This window comes from Canis lupus, chromosome 26, assembly GCF_011100685.1.
Source record: "Canis lupus familiaris isolate Mischka breed German Shepherd chromosome 26, alternate assembly UU_Cfam_GSD_1.0, whole genome shotgun sequence".
NCBI classification, from domain to species: Eukaryota; Metazoa; Chordata; class Mammalia; order Carnivora; family Canidae; genus Canis; species Canis lupus.
The window spans coordinates 16298314-16317384 of record NC_049247.1 but is presented as its reverse complement, the minus strand read 5'-3'; the positions used below and the strand labels follow the sequence as shown (position 1 = coordinate 16317384).

At 42.1% G+C, this 19071-nt stretch overlaps 1 protein-coding gene across 2 annotated transcripts in view; it reads right to left on the bottom strand.

Moving 5' to 3' along the window:
* Nucleotides 1–11664, bottom strand: part of BICDL1 (BICD family like cargo adaptor 1) — a 102248-nt gene extending 90584 nt beyond the window's left edge. For both annotated transcript variants that reach the window (XM_038575290.1, XM_038575291.1), the window contains exons 1-2: nucleotides 11236–11664; nucleotides 3574–3789 (exon numbers count right to left, since the gene is read on the bottom strand). In XM_038575290.1, coding sequence (XP_038431218.1) covers nucleotides 3574–3789; nucleotides 11236–11664 — 645 coding nt within the window. The remainder of the gene's footprint in view (nucleotides 1–3573; nucleotides 3790–11235) is intronic.
* Nucleotides 11665–19071: the final 7407 nt, after the last annotated feature.

The following is a 19071-nucleotide window of genomic DNA, read 5'->3' as shown; positions in this document are numbered from 1 at the left end:
ATAGTTGGAGTTTTACATATGTTATCTCAGTCCTCCAAACACTACCAGGAAATAGTAATAATTGTTTCTATGTTACGAGGAAGGAAACTAAGGTGAAAAAAGGCGAAAAACCTTTCCCATGTTCACCCAGCTAGTAATAGGAGTTGGTGTTTGGCCCAGGGCCATCTGGCTCCAACTGTGATCTTAATTGCTGCCTCAGAAATGTGAAACTGAGGCACAGAAACCCTGAGTCTTAAATTAGAAAAGCCTTAAAAAAGCCACATGCTTTTCTGTCTCTCAAGTTTTCCCAGCTATAAGATTAGAATACCTATCTCTTCCTTCATGATAATGAGGATCCAGAAGTTTATGCGATACATATGCTCTCAGCATCCTATGTTAGAGCTGAAAAGAAGCTTGGTCACATAAAAACTTGTACATGAATGTTTATGGTAACCTTATTCATAATAGCCAAAAAAATGGAAACAACCCAAATGTCCATCAACTAATGAAGAAACAAAATGTGTTATGTCCATACAATGGAATATTTTTCAGCCATAAAAATTAGGTATTGATATACGCTACAATGCAGATGAACCTTGAAACATATTAAGGGAAAGAGGCCAGACAAAAGAATCACATATATATGATTTCATTTATATGAAATGTCCAGAATAGGCAAATCCATAGAAACAGAAAGCAGATTAGTGGTTACTAGGAAGTCAGGGAATGGAGTAGCAGGTTAGGAGCAATGAACAGTGACTACTAATGGGTATAAGATTTCTTTCTTTCAGGGGGTGAAATGTTCTATAATTAAATCGTGGTGATGGTTGCACAACTCTGAATATATTAAAACCCAGTAAATTTTATACCTTCAAAAAGTGAATGTTATAGTCTATAAATTACATATCAATAAAGCTGTTATTTAAAAAAAACAAAACTTTGGAGGCCACTGTGGCAAAAGAAATATACTTAAAGATACTTTGGGGATGCTTGACTGGCTCAGTGTGAAGAGCATGCAGCTCTTGATCTCGAAGTCATGAGTTCAAGCCCCACTTTGGGTACAGAAGTTACTAAAAAAAATGAACTTTAAAATAAAAAAAATACTTTGGACAAAAGCATCACAGAAATATTGTACTAGGGATCCCTGGGTGGCGCAGTGGTTTGGCGCCTGCCTTTGGCCCAGGGCGCGATCCTGGAGACCCGGAATCGATTCCCACGTCTGGCTCCCGGTGCATGGAGCCTGCTTCTCCCTCTGCCTGTGTCTCTGCCTCTCTCTCTCTCTCTGTGTGACTATCATAGATAAATTTTTAAAAAATTAAAAAAAAAAGAAATATTGTACTATACTTTATATATTATACATTTCATGCTTATAAAGACATGTTAAATACATTGTAAAAAAAAAAAATCCTGTTCTTCTACTACCTCTGCTGGTTGTTATCTTGTTCAAGGAGAATCTTAATTCACTTCAAAGTACTCAACTCCTCTAGGTCCTGAATACCCAGTTAATAAAATGATAAAATACAATCTAAACTGGCTGCTGATGGAAACCCCCGGGGCTTGTCCTGCTTAAAAAGAGAAAGGGAAAAAAAAAGCCTCAATACTCACCAAGGGCCTACATTCAAGGCCAGAAAGGATAACAAGAATCTATATCTAGTAGAAATGCTATCCCTGTATATCCTTTTGGGAACAGCTTACCAGGATTTTCTACAGAGAAATTAGGCAAAGGAACCTCAACTACGAAGACACTGCTTCATTAAAACAATTGTCAACATTAAAATCCTTACCTTCATATGCTTCAGCATAACATAAACACATTATCATACTTTCATTTCAATGGTATTTATATAAGGTACAGATTTTTATCCCCATTTTATGGATAAGTGAGGCACAAAGTCATCCAGTCAAGGAGAAGCAGAGCCAAGATTCAACATCCATGTAAATCCCAAGTTCTCTGCTCTTTTGCTGTGTCATGTTAATATTTGCTTTGTCCCTTTATCTCTCTTGGCCATCTATCTTTCACCAGGTCGAAAAGCGAAGTTGAGACTGTTTATGTTCATTTCCCCTTTAATCATTCTGGTTTGCTGTATTCCTTGCATAGGTGTCCATAAGAAACACTTGTGCAGAATTAAGTATTAAGTCAATGCTGCTGAACAAATAAATCTGGCTAGGTGTATCCAGTTAGTTTAATCTTTCATAAATAATGAATGACGACTCAAAACCTAAAAAATCTTACAAAATCCCTTCCCAGTTGTTGCAAAAGGTTTTAGAACTGAATCAGAAATGTTGCTACTAACCTGGCCTTGAAATAACTTCTTGAAGAACTGTCCAATTCTTCCTTTCCAGATAATCAAATGATGATTTAATCCCCTAGAGGGGCGGTGTGCAGGTAAGATCTTTATTTCTACCTATCATCTGGATTCTCACCTTTCACATGTGTTGATATTTCCTGCAAGTAGCTATTTTCCAAGGTATTAGGCATCTTTTTTTCCCCTTCCTTCCCTGTCTCCCTCCCCCTCCTCCCCACTCCCAGTCTCTCCTCAACCTCTTCTCCCCTTTCTCTAGTAGTAGCATTTACCTCACACTTCCTAGTGAGGCATGAAGGTTTTGACCAGTCTCAGAGTATCCATGGGAAGCAACTATGACAAACTAATGAAATAAGGTCACACATTACTACCCACTGAATTAGTGGGAATGCCAAGAATTTACCATGTGTTGCTCTCCTTTTCCGAAGATCTAAGCATGACCTATGGAATGACACCAGACTAGAAGTTCTTTATTCCTCTGATGACTAAAGAGTTAACAGTTCTATTTTTCAACACATAAGAAGGACTGAGGTACCATAGTAAATTCAGCTTTTAATTTTCAAAAGTAGGTGGATTTGGAGACCAGAGCATTAACAACATTCCTGCATTTGTTATAAAGGTATGTTCTGTATTTAAATTAGATTTCTACCTATTCAGCCCTCAAACTTCTTCTTTGCAATGATTTTGTAATTTTGACCTTGGTTAATTAATACTTTTATCATGTCACCCTATACAGGTACAAGTAAACAATTTTTACTTAATATGAAATAAAAAGAACAAATTTTAAATACAGACACACATATCTCCTTTCACATTTAAATAATATGAAGAAAGGTACATTCACAAATGTAACATCAATGAAAATCATTTGCTCTAGTAATTTTCCCCAAGCTTTTCAGTTTAAAGAAGGCACCATTTAATATTTGAACTAAATGCATTAACATAATTTTGTCTATGATAGACTTAATTACTCTAAGTAAGGAATCAGACCTTTAGAGCTTTCTGAACACCAGAAATCATTAGGCACAGCTCTTTCACTTTAAAAACGAAAAAACTCCCAAGTTAAGTGATTGTCAAAGTCTCATAGCTAATGACAGATAGGGGTTTTAGCTCCTGACTCCTAGTTTGTATAGCTAAAGTTCTCAGGTGAAAAATATTTAACTTGTTGATGTCAACGCCAAAGGCGACAAAAATCAGAACTACCCTTACCGTATGTATGACTGACATCACACAGTCACTCTGGCTTCCACTTTCAATATTTGATACCATAAATTCTTAACTTGTGACTTACCCTGCTGAGTTGATCCAATAACCTCTGGTTCTGTTCTGATAATTCCTGGACAGCTCGTGTTTTTTCTCTATCTGCTTCCCGTAGGTGAACTTGCTGCCTCTCCAACTCATCCTGAAGTTGTTTCACATCACTCTCCAGTTCTGACACACGTCCTTCCCATTCCCCTTCTCGGTTCTCAAATCGTCTTCTTAGTTCATGTTTCTCTTGTTCTAAGTGCTGGGTGAGAAGCAAAGAGATTTTAAAATTGTTCAAAATTCGCAGCCTTTTCCTTTTTTCTCTTCTCACACTTTCCTAACTTCTCTTTCCCAGTCAGTCAGCACAACAAAACACCTGCCACATAGGAAAAGCTGCCCATTTCACAGCTATGAAAATATTCCCTTCTTTCACAGTAGAGAAGGAGTTGGTTTCACAAAGAGAATGTCATTCCTATTTAAAATGCTTAATATTACTATGTTTATTCTTGTCCTTGAAAATGGGATTGTGGACTTAGGAATTCACTTGAAATTCAGCAAGTCATCCAATTAACTGGTGAACTATACATTTAAACAACTTAAGATGAGTGCTTAAGGCTTCTTTTGGAATCATCTATTATGCCTGGCATAATACCAGGCACTTAGATTCAAAGAATTTTCAGAGAATGGAAAGAACTCCAGAGATCCTTCAGATTAACCATCTTTTCTTACAAATGAGGTAACAGAAGGTAAGAGGTCAAGTAACAAGCTCAAGGTCAATACTAGTAAACGGCAGAGCTAGGATTGTGTTTAAATCATCTGACTCTGTTTAGTGCTCTAAATCACAATTCAATAAATATTTTTTGTGATATACAGCATTGTATTTCGATATCAAGTAAGTTCAGCTTCAGGTCTACTTTAAATCATTAGCCTTGTATATTTATTTCTGGTCCATCCATTCTTTCTTAAGTACCTTAAATACCATTCTAAGTGCCAATGGGTCAGCCACTGTGCTGGGGATACAGTGAAGAGTAAAACAGACCTGGTCCTTGGATTTATGGAGCTTTCATTCTAGTGGAAAAGACTGATAAAAGGAGTAAGTTGTGTGTGACAAATGGTATGCAGTAAAAGTATAGATGTCTTAAAGCAGCAGCTCAATAAAAAAGGATGTTTTTGAAGGAAATATCTGTTTGTTTCTGTGAGATAAATATGGATGTCTCTTTACAGAGGCAAGTATGCTCTACTTAAAAAGCATATTATGGGGGATCCCTGAGTGGCTCGGTGGTTTGGTGCCTTCCTTTGGCCCAAGGCATGATCCTGGAGTCCTGGGGTCGGGTCCCACATCGGGCTCCTTGCATGGAGCCTGCTTCTCTGTGTGTGTCTCTCATGAATAAATAAATTAAATATTTATTTTAAAAAAAAAGCACATTATGTACAAGAAAGCAAAGTCTATACCCCAAGGAGTATATTAAAAAGTTGTTAAAGCAATGGTCCTCAATTAAGGGGAGCTCTCAGAAAAGCTCATATATCCACCTGGACCCCAATCCTAAAGATTGTGATTAGTTAGGAATGGGATGAAACCTAGACGTGCGTCTATCTATCCATCTATCTGCCTATCTATATTGGCTCTACAGGAAATTCTGATGCAGTGAAGGTTGATAACAAGCACTGCTATTGTTTCAACAAGCTAAGATGAGCACAGGAATCATCTTCTTCAAGGTAGTCAGTCATCTCTTCTACTTGGGAAGCTATGCTCTTATTCTACCCAAGTTCTCACTCATTGAATATTTTTTGGAATGCTTCTTTCGGAAAGCCTTAAGGGCCAGTTTATAGTTATACAAGAAAATGAAAACCAGTCCCCTTACTTCACATCTAAGATGTGTCTAAAAAAGAGATCACTCCATTTCATCCTGTCATCTTATTCTCCTCTTTTGCTGAGTGACTTGTTGATGTATCTAAAAGTCAAATTTATCCCCCAAAGATGAAAATATATCATGACAAAGCAGTCAAAATAACGTGCCAAAAGATAAAACCAGTGATCCAAAATGAAAATTCTGATCACGTTAGTAAAGGCAGTTTTTACAAAAATAAATGTATGGTCTCCCAGGTTGACAGTTTCTGGGAGATAACTCACTTGGATACAGTGTCTCTACCGTATTTGTTTAAAAATTACATTATAGGGGATCCCTGGGTGGCACAGCGGTTTGGCGCCTGCCTTTGGCCCAGGGCGCGATCCTGGAGACCCGGGATCGAGTCCCACGTCGGGCTCCTGGTGCATGGAGCCTGCTTCTCCCTCTGCCTGTGTCTCTGCCTCTCTCTCTCTGTGTGTGACTATCATAAAAAAAATAAAAAAAATTACATTATAGTTATACTTTATACAGCTTCAGTTTGGAGCATGTAAGGGAAAGGAAGGACAAGGGAGGGACTTCTACTCAACAGCATGAGAACTTTCTGCTTTATACTTCCCTCACATTGCTAAACTCCAAAAACGAGAATGTTTTAGTCACTGTAGAGACTTCAGAAAGATGAAATGCAAAAACAAATGCTAATTGCAATCCTAAAATTGTGATACTTGGTTTTATTCAGTTTTTCCAAAATGAGAAAGACTGAGCAGAAGGCAACAGCAAGAACTCAGTAATCACAGTGTTACTGAGAGGCCAGATAAATTAGGCTTGTGTTCTAAAAGAACAGAGAGACTTAAAAATATTCAGCAAACAGCTGTTAGTGAACAGCCCAACCAAGCAACTCAAACAATCCAATCCACTTGGAGTTGGGGGAGGGGTTGATACAGGTGGTGCTGATCAGTGTAGTCTGTCCTTATAGTTCTTTGGTCATGTGACAAACTTCCTAATTCAGGTTTCCCTGAACACTGAAAAAAAAAAAACAATCAAGACTTTCCTATTAATGAATATACAGAATCTAGCCTTTTGTTTACTCAGAGAAAAAAAAGGTTTCCTAAAATTGTATTTTCAACTAAGTGTTAAATTAACCAGGAAACTCTAGACAGCATATTAGAAGTATGACAGTCAGGGGTCATATGTCATTTTGTTTTATATTATGTGTCATTGTATATGTTTTTAGTTTATATGCTATTTTAAAGTTAATATCTACACCTGAAACGAATAATAATGTTACATTATATATTAATTATTTTTCAATAAACAAAAGAAGGAGAGTTAACACCAAGACTGTCAAGGTCATCAAAAACAAGGAAAGTGTAAGAAAGTGTTACAGCAAAGAGGAGATTAAGATAGGAAAACTAAATGCAATGTATTCAGGATGGGATCCTGGAATAGAAAACACAATAGGTAAAGGCTAAGGAAAAACTAAGGAGTATATAGTTAACAATTTATCAGTGTTGATTTTTTTCATTATGGCAAGTGTACCATAACAATACGTTAATAACAGGGGAAATTGGGTGCAGAGCATATGGAGACCTACTGTACCATCTTTCCATGTTTTCTGTAAATCTGAAACCATTCTTAAAAAAATAAAATAAAATAAAATAAAATAAAATAAAAAATAAAAAAAAATAAGGTTTACTGAAAACTCTGAAAAAATATCATCAGTCCATCTAACATTGGTTGTTACAAAAAGTGGATTTCTGCAAAGAATCAAAAAAGCAACACCATTCTCCTAAGTCCAGGATATGGTTCTTGAAAAATACAATGAAAAAGTACCATTTTTTAAGTGGACCAAGTATTGAATACAAATAAGGGCCTCTGGGTTTGCCTCCCCAACTCTACTAGTGACTGTCATTATGTGATAACTTTCATTTTACTTGTTTTGCCCTTTAAAAACTATACTAGAATCATTAAGAACTAGCCTAGGGAAGAGAGAAGAAAATGTAGTTGAGGAAAAAGACTACCTCTGCAGTAAGAGATAATTCACTCTCAGCTGGAATAGGAAAAAGGGGGATCTTGCATGTTAAAAACCAAAATATCTAATTTTTGAAGAAAAGTGTTTAAATGCAAGTTAATGTCTTAGTTCACATTTTGGGGGAAAAAACTAAGGACTTGGGTGGATATAAGACTTAAAAGCAAAAAAAAAAAAAAGACTTAAAAGCAAAATGGCTCACTGTAGATGCAGATTTTTTTTTTAAATCTATAAAAAACAAACAAACAAACAACTCCACATGCTGAGTGTGGAGCCAGTGGAGGGGGATGGACTCACCCCCCAGAGATCAAGACCTGAGATGAGATCAAGAGTCCAGCACTCAACAGACTGAGTCACCCAGGTGTCCCCAGAAGAAATACATCTTAATAAATAACTTTAAGAGTGGGGCACCTATATGGCACAGTCCGTTAAGTGTGGGACTCTTGATTTCAACTGGGGTCTGATCTCAGGGCCCTGAGATGATGGGAGCCAGGTGTGGAGCTCTCTCCTCCCTTGCCCCTCCCCCCACATTCTCTCTCTCTCTCTCTCTCTCTCTCTCTCAAATAAATAAATAAATCTTAAAAAAAGAAAACTTTAGGGGGCACCTGGTTGGCTCGGTTGGTGGAGTGTGAGACTCTTGGTCTTCAGTTGTGAGTCTGAGCCCCACTGTGGGCTAGAGATTACCTAAAAAATAAAATCTTAAGGGGTGCCTGGGTGGCTCAGTCAGTTAAGCCCCAGACTCTTGATTTGGACTCAGGTCATAATCTCAGAGTCCTGGGATTAAGCCCCACTTGGGACTCTGTGCTCGGTGGAGAATCTGCTTCAGGATTCTCTCTCCTTCACCCACCCCACAAATAAATAAATCTTTAAATAAATAAAATCTTTTAAAAAATTACTTTAGAACTTTTAAGCATGTGAGAATATAATTCTGTGAATGAATACAATATAGTCAATTTAAGGGTGGGAAAAAATAATCAAAATCTTCCAGTCTTTCAAATTGAATTTAACCTTCATTTTAACCCTAAGAGATACACAGCTAAAAAATATTCTGTTAATCTTTAAACCATTAAAGACTTTAAAAAACGTGCCCTCAATGAGAGAGCAGTATAAAATCAAGACTTTATGTTTTATTTATTTTTTTAAGGTTTTATTTATTTATTCACGAGAGACAGAGAGACCGGGGGGGGGGGGGGGGGCAGAGACACAGGCAGAGGGAGAAGCAGGCTCCATGCGGGGAGCCCAACGTGGGACTCAATCCCAGGACTCCAGGACCACGCCCCGGGCCGAAGGCAGGCACTAAACTGCTAAGCCACCCAGGGATCCCCAAGACTTTATGTTTTAAATGACAAAATAAGATCTTAGGTTTGGCATACAGAACTGGAAAGGTATTCAAATATTAACTAATGAATAGGTAGAAAAAAACCTTGACAGTGGCTTGTTGGTCCTCAAATTAGAAAGGTGCCAATTTTGAAATAGTAAGAGAACAAAGGGGACTAAGAAAAAAAGTCTCATTATTTAACAGTTAAGCCAACATTCTCTAGGAGTCCACTCGTGTTAATTTTTCAAACCAAATCTATGAGAAAATGTGTTTGACTCCACTGACATTTTGTGGAAAATTACAAATGCTTTTTAAAGTAAGGGCCAGTCCCCTACTCTTAAATATCTAATTTAATTGAAAATATAGCAAAGTGGCAGCGTTAAACTTCAGATAGTATTTTATCTAAAAATCTAAAATCTAGGCTGCCTAAAAAAATATACTGGGAGGAAAATTCACTTGCAGGTATCAAATGAAATCATTCTCTACTCGGTTTCTGTCAACTAACAAGAAATAAAAGAATTAACAAGGGAACAATGACAATATCTTTACGAGAGATTTCTAAATGTACTTTTAAAAAAACTAAAAATTTTTAATGATCATCTTGAGATATACCTTGAAGAAATAGTATAACTGAACCTTTCAATACTCATCTGCAGGAATGATCAATTTTGTTATGTATACTCACACTTTTAAAAAAATAAACATTTAAAAAATGTGAGTATACATAACAAAATTTACCATCGTAACCATTTTACGTATACAGTTGAATAGTGTTAAGTACTTTCACACTCTTGTGCAACCACAACTTCCATAAATTAGAATAAATGTTTAACACTAGAGTTCACATGGTAACCTGTAGAGGAATGAAGATTTTAAAAACTAGTTTAAGAGCTTTAAACTATTCTATTACTGTCTATTTGTCAATAGCAAAAAGTCAAAGATTATTCTTTTACAAAGGAACCCTTCTTGTTACAGAATTTTTACATATTTTTCTTTTGTTGAAGAAATGTACAAAGGCTCTGCATGGAACCCAGGATGTGTGTAATTGCACACTAAGAATTACTCTGAAATCTATCAGTAATCAAACTGATATGTTCCTTTCAAGTTAGCTGTCTCTTCAATCAAGTCCCTCACTGAAGGAATTTAAAATCACAAGTATAAATCTCTGCAGTAGTCCTTCTATATAAGTCATGTAACCGAATCCCATTTAAAAAAAAAAAGACACCCTTTTATTTTAGACCTCTATTTCAAGTGAAAATTAAGCAATTCAATTCATTGGGTTGCTTTTTTGGCAGTCTACCTATAGGTTTCACAAACCACTTTTCAGAGAGATATCTCAGGAGTTCATCGACTGGCAGACCTAGTTAAGAGGCCAACTGAACTACAGGGCCTTCACCGGTTTCCTGTTTTCCTTCCTAATTTGTGATTGATAGGTCACTAGACTACAAACACAGGCTTAAATCTTATTACAGAAAAGTTTCTGAATCTACATTCTGACTGTTCAACCAGTAGCATAGATACAGAAGCCGACTAGGGTCAATTTCACACCTTATTCAGGACTGTATTCTTGTAGCTAAGAAAAAGAACTGGTTGCAACCATACTGGGTAACATTAGTAAATGCACAGGCAGAAAAAAATAAGCTCCTCTCTACCGCCACAGATGCCCCCCACCCCCTTTTGAAAAAAATCTCTTTGATTTTTAGAAAAGCTGGCATTCCATACCACTTTCAAGGCCCTTTTCCAGGAAGGGGCAAGAAAACAAACAGGCATAGCTCTGAAAGACTTTGGTCCAGAAAACTGGTAGAAATCTTAGACACTTTAAGAGGTATTTATAACAGCTAAAGTAATATGGTTCTCATAAATTGCACTGGCCATTGAATTGCATGCATGAGGCCCAGAACACAGAAGGGTACTGTTTAAATACAAAATACACATAAATACCGAGGTCCAAATTAAATCCACTACCAACAGTCACATGCTGAGCCCAGGCTTGCCTGATTTCTGCAATAGGACCACATTTCCTAATCCCTGAGTATTTGAAGGCTATATAAAGCTCCTTTAGGGGCAGTTGTTTCCCACAACTCTGAGCTGCCGAGAAGTTAAGACAAGGGCATCTGGAGGCCTTAACGCCAAAACTGGAAAGCTTTAGGCTAACACCCTGATTAGAGATTAACTACTCTGGAAACCTGGGGCATATTTTAAATGCTTCCCGACTTTCTCATTTCTGTGTGTAGACATCACCTCAGCGCTGTATAAATTAGCCATACTGTAAGCTCTATTTTAGAAGCAGTGTACAGCACATATATAGAACGGCCCACAGCGGGTCTGGGGCTGTGCCTGGACTCATTTGCTGAAGTCAGGTGGATTCAATGTTGTCCCGGCCTGATCACTGAAAACCTCCATCCTACCCCTCCGTCCGGGTGGTTTCCCGTAGAGGCAGCGTGAGCAAGGAAGGAATGGGGTGGGTGAGTGGCTCCCCACGCTTCCTACCCAGCCCACCACGAGGGACGTCCTCACCTCCAGCTTGTCTGTCAGCTCCTTGTGCATCTGCTCGTACTGCCGGCTCATGTCCTGGTTCCGCTCGAGCAGTGCCTTGCCCAGCCGGGCCGCCAACACGAGATCCTTCTCCTTCTGCCGGATCACCGACAGCAGCTCGGGATCCTGGGCGGGCGGTGGCTGCAGTTCGGACCCCTCGGCCGGAGGCCCGACCTCGGCCTGAGAATGCTCCCCCGGGTCTGACGGCCGTTCCCCGGCCGCCAGCAGCGCCAGCTCCTCCTCTAACGCCAGTTCCAGCTCCCCGGGGCCCCCGGGAAAGGAGATGAGGGCGGCGGCGGCTGGACTCCCGACTGCGTCCGCGGCCGCGGCGGGCAGCTCCATGCAGCAGGCGCTGTCCGGCTCGGCGGGTGCTGAAGCGCGGCCGGCCAAGCCCAGGCAGAAGGCGGACATGGCCCGCGCGCGCGGAGCCCGCAGCGGTGCGGCCCGGCCGGCGCGCGCCAGGCTGCAGGGGGGAGGGGCCCCGCCGCGCCGCCCCGCGCCCCGCGCCCCGCGCCTCGCCCCGCGCCGCGGCACGCGCCCCCCGGGTCCCCGCGAGCCCTGGGCGCGGCGCGCGCCGGCCCGCCCCTCCCCCGCGCCGGCGGCACGCGCCCCCTCCCCCCGCCCCGGGGCTCAGCTCAGCCGCTCGGCGCGCGCTGGGGAAGAGGAGGGGGTGGCAAAGGGGAAAGGCTGAGGAAAGGAAGACCGAGGAGCGGCGAAGCGGGAGGGGAGGCTGCGAGGAACGCCGCCGCCGCCGCCGCCGAGTTTTCAGCCGCCCTGTTGCTGCTGCTGCTGCCGCTGCCGCCGCCGGCCGGGCAGCGCCTCACGGGGCGGGCTGCGCTCCGCTGTCGCTGCGACGCTCGCTGCTGCTGCTGCTGCTGCCGGCGGCCGCTCTCTGCAGCCGCGCTCCATGTCCCTCGGCTCGGCGGCAGCTCCAGCAGCAGCGGCGGCGGCGGCGGCTGCTGCAGGCGCCGAGGCGGCGGCTCCACATCGCGCGCCGCGCAGCCGGGCGGGCTCCTTCCTGCCTCCCTCAGCGCCTCCCGCTTACCGGGCCGGCCGCACCCCGCCCCGGGCTTCCGGCCGCGCCCCCTGTCCCCGCCCCTTGCCGGCGCCTGACGCGCGCGGGCACCTGTTCGCCGCGCCCGCGCGGGATTCGCCGGCTCGCGGGTCTCCTCAGCAGCGCCCAGGTGGCGCCGGCAGCCTTAACCCCTGCGCCGCCTCAAGCCTGAGGGCGGCTGCGCGCGCCGCCTGCGGAGGCGGCTGGCGCATCCCTAACGGTCCGGGCGGCTCCCCGGCGCGGCCACGCCCCCCGCCTTGCGCCCGCGTCGGGTGTGGGCCCGCCCCCGGCACGTTCACCTCGGGGTGTGGCCTCGCGCTCACCTCGCAGCGCGGCCCCGCCCCCCGCCGCGTTCCCACCTACGAGCGCGGCCCCGCCTCCGGGCTCGCGCCCACTCGGGGCTGGGCGTCTCTCCGGGCAGGTGGACGTCAGTTTTGTCGCGCCTTAGGTGGCCTCCGAGAGGACTGCGGACATTCTTCCAAGGCCGAGAGAGACTTGTGGTCACGGGATTTCGGCCTGGGCCCCCACCGGAGCTCGGCAGTCAGGAGAGGGAGCCCTAGAGAGCAGGAGCGGGGGAGGGATGACTTCAGAACCCCGGCATCTTGATGATGATGACTCAGGGATATGAGGGACCAGATGCCTTGGAGATCCACAGCCCCGAAAGAAACGATTATGTTGAGAAATAACGGAAACTGTTCACAGATGGGAATCTGAAGCAAAGAATCGCCGTGATCATGATCTTGTCTATTAGGTACTTCGTATGGGCCGTGCCTTGTGTTGCGTGCTTTGCACGCGTTATCTTAGATAATCCTCACGAGAACCTATCAAGTGGGTGCTGTCGCTCTTTGCATTCTACAGGCAGGAAAATTGAGGCCTCAAGAGGTCGAGTCAGCGGCCCAGGTCATTACAAGGGAGCATATCCAGGCGGGCTGACTGCAGAGTTCCCGTAAATCATTCTTCCTTCCTTTCCTCACTCGTGAGAAGTCTCGAGGAAGAGAAATAGTAATTTGTGACCAAGGTGGCCCGGCTGGATATAGAAGGTGGCTATCAGGAAGCTTCCTGCGATGGTCAAAACGAGAATCGAAGAGCCTCCCGGGAGATTCCAGGCAGTTCTTGCTTTAACCAGACAGGTGATGCTCTGTCTCCTATTTTCAGAAACAATCCCATCTGAAGCTAGAATTGGTCCCTATTCTTTTCCTCTTGAATAACAACCCACTTTTGAGTTAGGTCATACCTGGATTCTTTTCATCACAGTGAGGTGGAAATTTCAGGACACCAAGAGGCTGAAATGGGTCAAATGGCTTCTCCGGATTTTTATTCTCTATTAAATTCAGAGACTATCAATATTCTAGTGCAGACATGACTTTCTACCCTTAGACTGAACCGCGGGTCTGGTTTTGTTTGCTTGTTGATTGGAAAGGAGACAGACAACTGAGGGATTCCCTCATCGATCTTAGAGCTAAATTCGGGAAGTTGATCACAGTACTGTTCTAGCAACAGTGGACTGTTCTAACCCTTTTTATTATGCCCCCTTGAGCGGAAATCGCAGGCCCGCGGTGAGATCCAACTGCAACCCCCTTTGGTCTTTTTGGATCACAAAAAAAAAAGATGCATTTCTCCATAATCTATTTATAGAGACACAAATCTCAAGAGCAAATAGAAATCCCTATCAAGAAAAAGTTTCAGGGGGGGTGGGAATCTTTCAAATGCTTTTAATGAAGCATATAACTTTAATATCTACACCAATAGTAATAGTGTGTAGGCATGTAGATGTACAAAAAAAAGGGGGTCAGCTCTTTATTTTTTCCTTGATGCAGACTTGGCAGCCTATTTTTCCTGAAAGGTCTTTGACTTGCCTTTCTTGAATTCAATGGCCCTACTCTACCAGACATACCTGTTAATGTGAAAACGAACTACAAATAACTCTACGTCCTAAATATTCTTCTTTTTTTTTTATTTATTTATTTATGATAGTCACAGAGAGAGAGAGAGAGAGAGGCAGAGACACAGGCAGAGGGAGAAGCAGGCTCCATGCACCGGGAGCCCGACGTGGGATTCGATCCCGGGTCTCCAGGATCGCGCCCTGGGCCAAAGACAGGCGCTAAACCGCTGCGCCACCCAGGGATCCCCTAAATATTCTTCTAAACAATGTTCACTCACCTAAACGGACGAGGAGGTGATGATTTGCTATTGTATATTTGCCCTAAGCACTATCTTTCTGTAAACAAAGACCAGCTCAAGTTTGGAGAACTATTTAGGATCATGGTTATGGGGCACCTGGGTGGCTCAGATAGTTAAGCATCTGACTCTTGATTTCAGCTCATGAATTTAAGCCCCACATTGAGCTCCACTCTGGGCATGGAGCCTGCTTAAAATAAGTAAATAAATAAATACATAAATAAATAAATAAATAAATAGATAAAAATAAAAACACTTAAACGCGTTACATGTTACTATAATGTATTTTTATGAAAATAAATATATATTCCCAAATTTTAAAAAAAAGTGAGAAAAGTAGCAGCATTTTTCACTTACACGATTCTTTGTTTGACTTCGTAATAGAAAACTGGATTTTTATATCTGCTTCTCCTTTCAATTAGTGACATTTTATTTAGATTGAAATATATGAAGAAAATCTGGTCTCACAAAGATATAGTTAGGAAAAGAAGGAATATTTTAATAGCTTTTACAGATCTCTGTAGATATTTTTCCTTGATATTACATCAAAACTCGGCAAATAATAGCTTCTTAAAGATTATTTGCTATGTAGAATCTAAAACTTTATCAAGGAAATACACTAATCTATGTTTCACAACATGTATGATTGATTCTGTAACAGCACATACTGGTCATTTGGAAAATATCAGTTCACTAAACTGTACAGATCTTCCAAATATTGTAACATGTCATTATACCATATTTTAAAAATCAGTGTCATTAATATCACCACTAATCTCATCAGAAAAGTCTTCAAGTATTGGCAAGCTATCAAGCTCATTGAGGCGAATATGAATTTTTCAAAATTCTAACTTCCACCTAAAATCCAGTCTTGGGACGCCTAGGTGGCGTCCTTCATTAAGCATTTGCCTTTGGCTCAGGTCATGATCTCAGGGTCCTGGGATCAAGCCCATGTCTGGCTCTCTGCTTGGTGGGGAGTCTGCTTCTCCCTCCCCCTCTCCCTCTGTGCTCTCCCCCCACCTCAAATTAATTAATAAAGAAAAGCTCCAATCTTTTTTTTTTTTTAAAGATTTTATTTATTCATGACAGAGAGAGAGAGAGGGAGAGAGAGAGAGAGGCAGAGACACAGGCAGAGGGAGAAGCAGGCTCCATGCAGGGAGCCTGACATGGGACTCCATCCCAGGTCTCCTGGATCACACCCCGGGGTTAAGGCGGTCCTAAACCGCTGGGCCACTGGGGGTGCCCTCCAATCTTTTTTTAAAAAAGATTTTATTATTTATTTATTTATTTATTTATTTATTTATTTATTTATTTAAGAAAGAGAGAGAGTGCGCAAGAGAGAGTACAAGCATGGGGGAGAGGAAGAGGGAGAGGGAGAAGCAGGCTCCTTGCTGAGGAGGAAGCCCCATATGGGGCTCAATCCCAGGACCCTGGGAGCATGGCCTGAGCCAAAGGCAGACATCCAACTGACTGAGCCACTCAGGTATTTATTTTTTTAAGATTTTATTTATTTGAAAGAGAGAAAGAGAGCACCAGTGAGGGTGGGGGAGCAGAGGGACAAGGAGAAGCAGACTCCCCACTAAGCAGGGAGCCTGATGATGTGGGGCTCAATCCCCGGACCCTGAGATCATGCATGACCTGAGCCGAAGACAGACGCCTAACTGACAGCCACCTAAGCCCTCCCTAGACAATTAATATCATTAAGAAATCAGTTTTGCTATTATTAACAAAGTTAGAATTACTAGCATTGGAATTATTATGAAAATAGTGTTTATTTCATAGATTCCCTGAAGGAGTCTTCGGGACTTCCTGGAGTTTGTGAATCCTGGAGTTTGTGAATCACACTTAGAGAACTGTTGGCTTAGAGCCATTTAAAATCCTCTGGTTGGAAAAAAAACAAAAAAATAAATAAAAATAAATAAAAAATAAAATAAAAATAAAAAATAAAAAATAAAATCCTCTGGTTGGCCTTGACATAGAAGAATGAACAAGTACCTGCCTACATGGAAATTAGTGCCAGGAATCAAAATTCGTCAAAGCAAAGTTATGAAAACCCTCAGGCTTCTGAGAAGCTTATTGTTTAGCCTATTCTGCTTTATACTAGAATGATAATATCCAAAATATATTTAGCATTATATTCCTTACATCCTTTATATGACATCTGATTTAATCCTCATAATCACTCCATAATGCTAGTATGGAACACCAATATATGATGCTAGTAGTTTAGGCCCATTGGACCCTAAAGTGCTTGCCTGAGTTACTATGCTTCACTTTACATTTTAATCATTTACATGTTACTTTAGATATACGTGCATTAGCATTGCTTTTGGTAACTCGATATTCTGGTTAAACCTGGGTACAACCCATCTTAACATACCATGGATGGATTTCTGCATGAGCGCTGTTACATCACTAAGGGCAAATGTGAAATTGTCTTTCTTTAGAGATCCTGATATTTCCAAATATGACAACACTCATCAAATTTCCTCCCAGTTGTTTACTTTTTATTAACATCTTGATCTGCAAAAAGTGTAAAAGACAAAATCTTTTCCAGAAAATTTGTTTTTGAAAAGTCAGGTGTTGAAGAAGCATGAAAAACTGGCAAACCATGTGATAAAGCAGTTCTGAGCTTGGTATTCTCATTCAGCAATTACAAGTGTGTGTGTGTGTGTGTGTGTGTGCGCACGCACGCGCTTTTTCAGTTGTATATTTTATTTATGAACTCGTCGTGGGAACATAAAAGTCTCAAAAATTCCTCAAATGTTACCCAAAAGCTTTTTATATTTTTTGGAGACGAATTGGTTCAACATTTTGCAAAATGTAGTGTGTACACCCCTAGTGATTCTCAATTTGATTTTTAAGGGTAAAACATTAACTTCCATGGCTGGCGTTCACTAGCATCAGCCTTGCCTGGTGTGGGAGTGTGTTTCCTCTGCTCCCCATTACAGTGCCTCCCTTTCCCTGCATGGACCCCTCCCAAGCCCCACCTAAATCCCAGCTGCCCTCTCATCAATAGGTTTTCACCTTTGATCGCCCCCTCACATCTTCCCCCTTACCCCTCCCAGGGTCCTCTCCTGGATCCTCAGCCCACACTTCTTGTAACCCTATTCCCAGATTAACATTCTGCCTAAATTTCCACTTCCAACCTACCCATCCCCCATCCTGCTAGCCACTAGTTTCTCTCAGTACCAGCTACTTTACTTATTTGAATTCTCATCTTGCCCCTGCCCTGATGCCCTCTCCTCTGAGCTTCTATCCCCTCCCACCACTATTCCTGTCCACTTTTTCAGGTGAGAATTCCCCTCTCCCAAGGATTTTTTTTTTATGATTTTATTTATTTGTTCACGAGAGACACAGAGAGATAGAGGCAGAGACATAGGCAGAGAAAGAAACAGGTTCCCTGTGGGGAGCACGACGTGGGACTCCATCCCAGGACCCTGGGATCATGATCTGAGCCAAAAGCAGACACTCAACCACTGAGCCACCCAGATGCCCCCAAAGATTTGTTTTAACACTTCAGGTCCCCTGTCCTTTTACCTCTGCCCATTATACCCTGGTTACAGTTATTTTCAGCCTCAGACTCCTCTCTGTTCCTTCTCATCAGGCATTTCCATCTTTCCCCTCGATGATTAAGAGCTTGGACTCCTGAGCCAGGCTTCCCTGACTTAAGAGTTGGGTGATTGATCTGGGACCTATATGCCTCAGTATCCTCATTTAATTGTTCTTATCTAATAAGGTTGTTATAAAGACAAAAAGATTTCACACCTGTAAAGCACTTAAAATGGTTCTAGGCACATGGTAGCACAATGTAGGTGCTTGATAAAGAAACGAATGTGTAAGACAACCGAGAACAGATCTTTCCCTCTGACACCATGATCTTTCTTAACTTTTATGTTTGTTTTCTTTTCCCCCATATACATATTTCCTTTTAAAATAAATGCATTAAATTATGGGGTGCCAAAAAAATTATGGGGTGCCTGGGTGACTCAGTTGGTTAAGTGTCTGCCTTTGGCTCAGATCCTGATATCAGGGTCTTGAGATCAAGGCCCACATTGGGCTCCCAGCTTAACAGGGAGTCTGCTTCTCTCTCTTCCTCTGACCTTTCCCTCTGCTTATGTGCACACACTCTCTCTCAAATAAATAAAATCTTAAATAAAATAAATGCATTAAATTAAAAATTATAATATAGGTGGCAGCAGGTATGGCAAAACCATAGTGCCATGCAAATGATTAAAGTTGAGGTATAGTAGAATTATTGAAAGTGACAATCTGGGGTTCCTGGCTGAGATCTGCCATTAACCAGCTAAGTACATTGGAACAAGGCATTCAACATGCTAGGGCTTTGGTTTCCTCATCTGTATGGTACGAGGTTGGGCTGGATGACCTTCTCTTCATCCTATAAACCAGTAGTTCTCAATTGGGGGTAATTTTTTTTTCTCCCTGGGGACATTGGACGAGATATTTTTGGTTGTCATAGCTGGGAACGGTGGTGGCTACTCGGTATCCAGTGGGTAGAGTCCAGATATGCTGCTAAACACTCTACAATGTATAGGACAGCCCCACAATAAGAATTATCTGTCCCT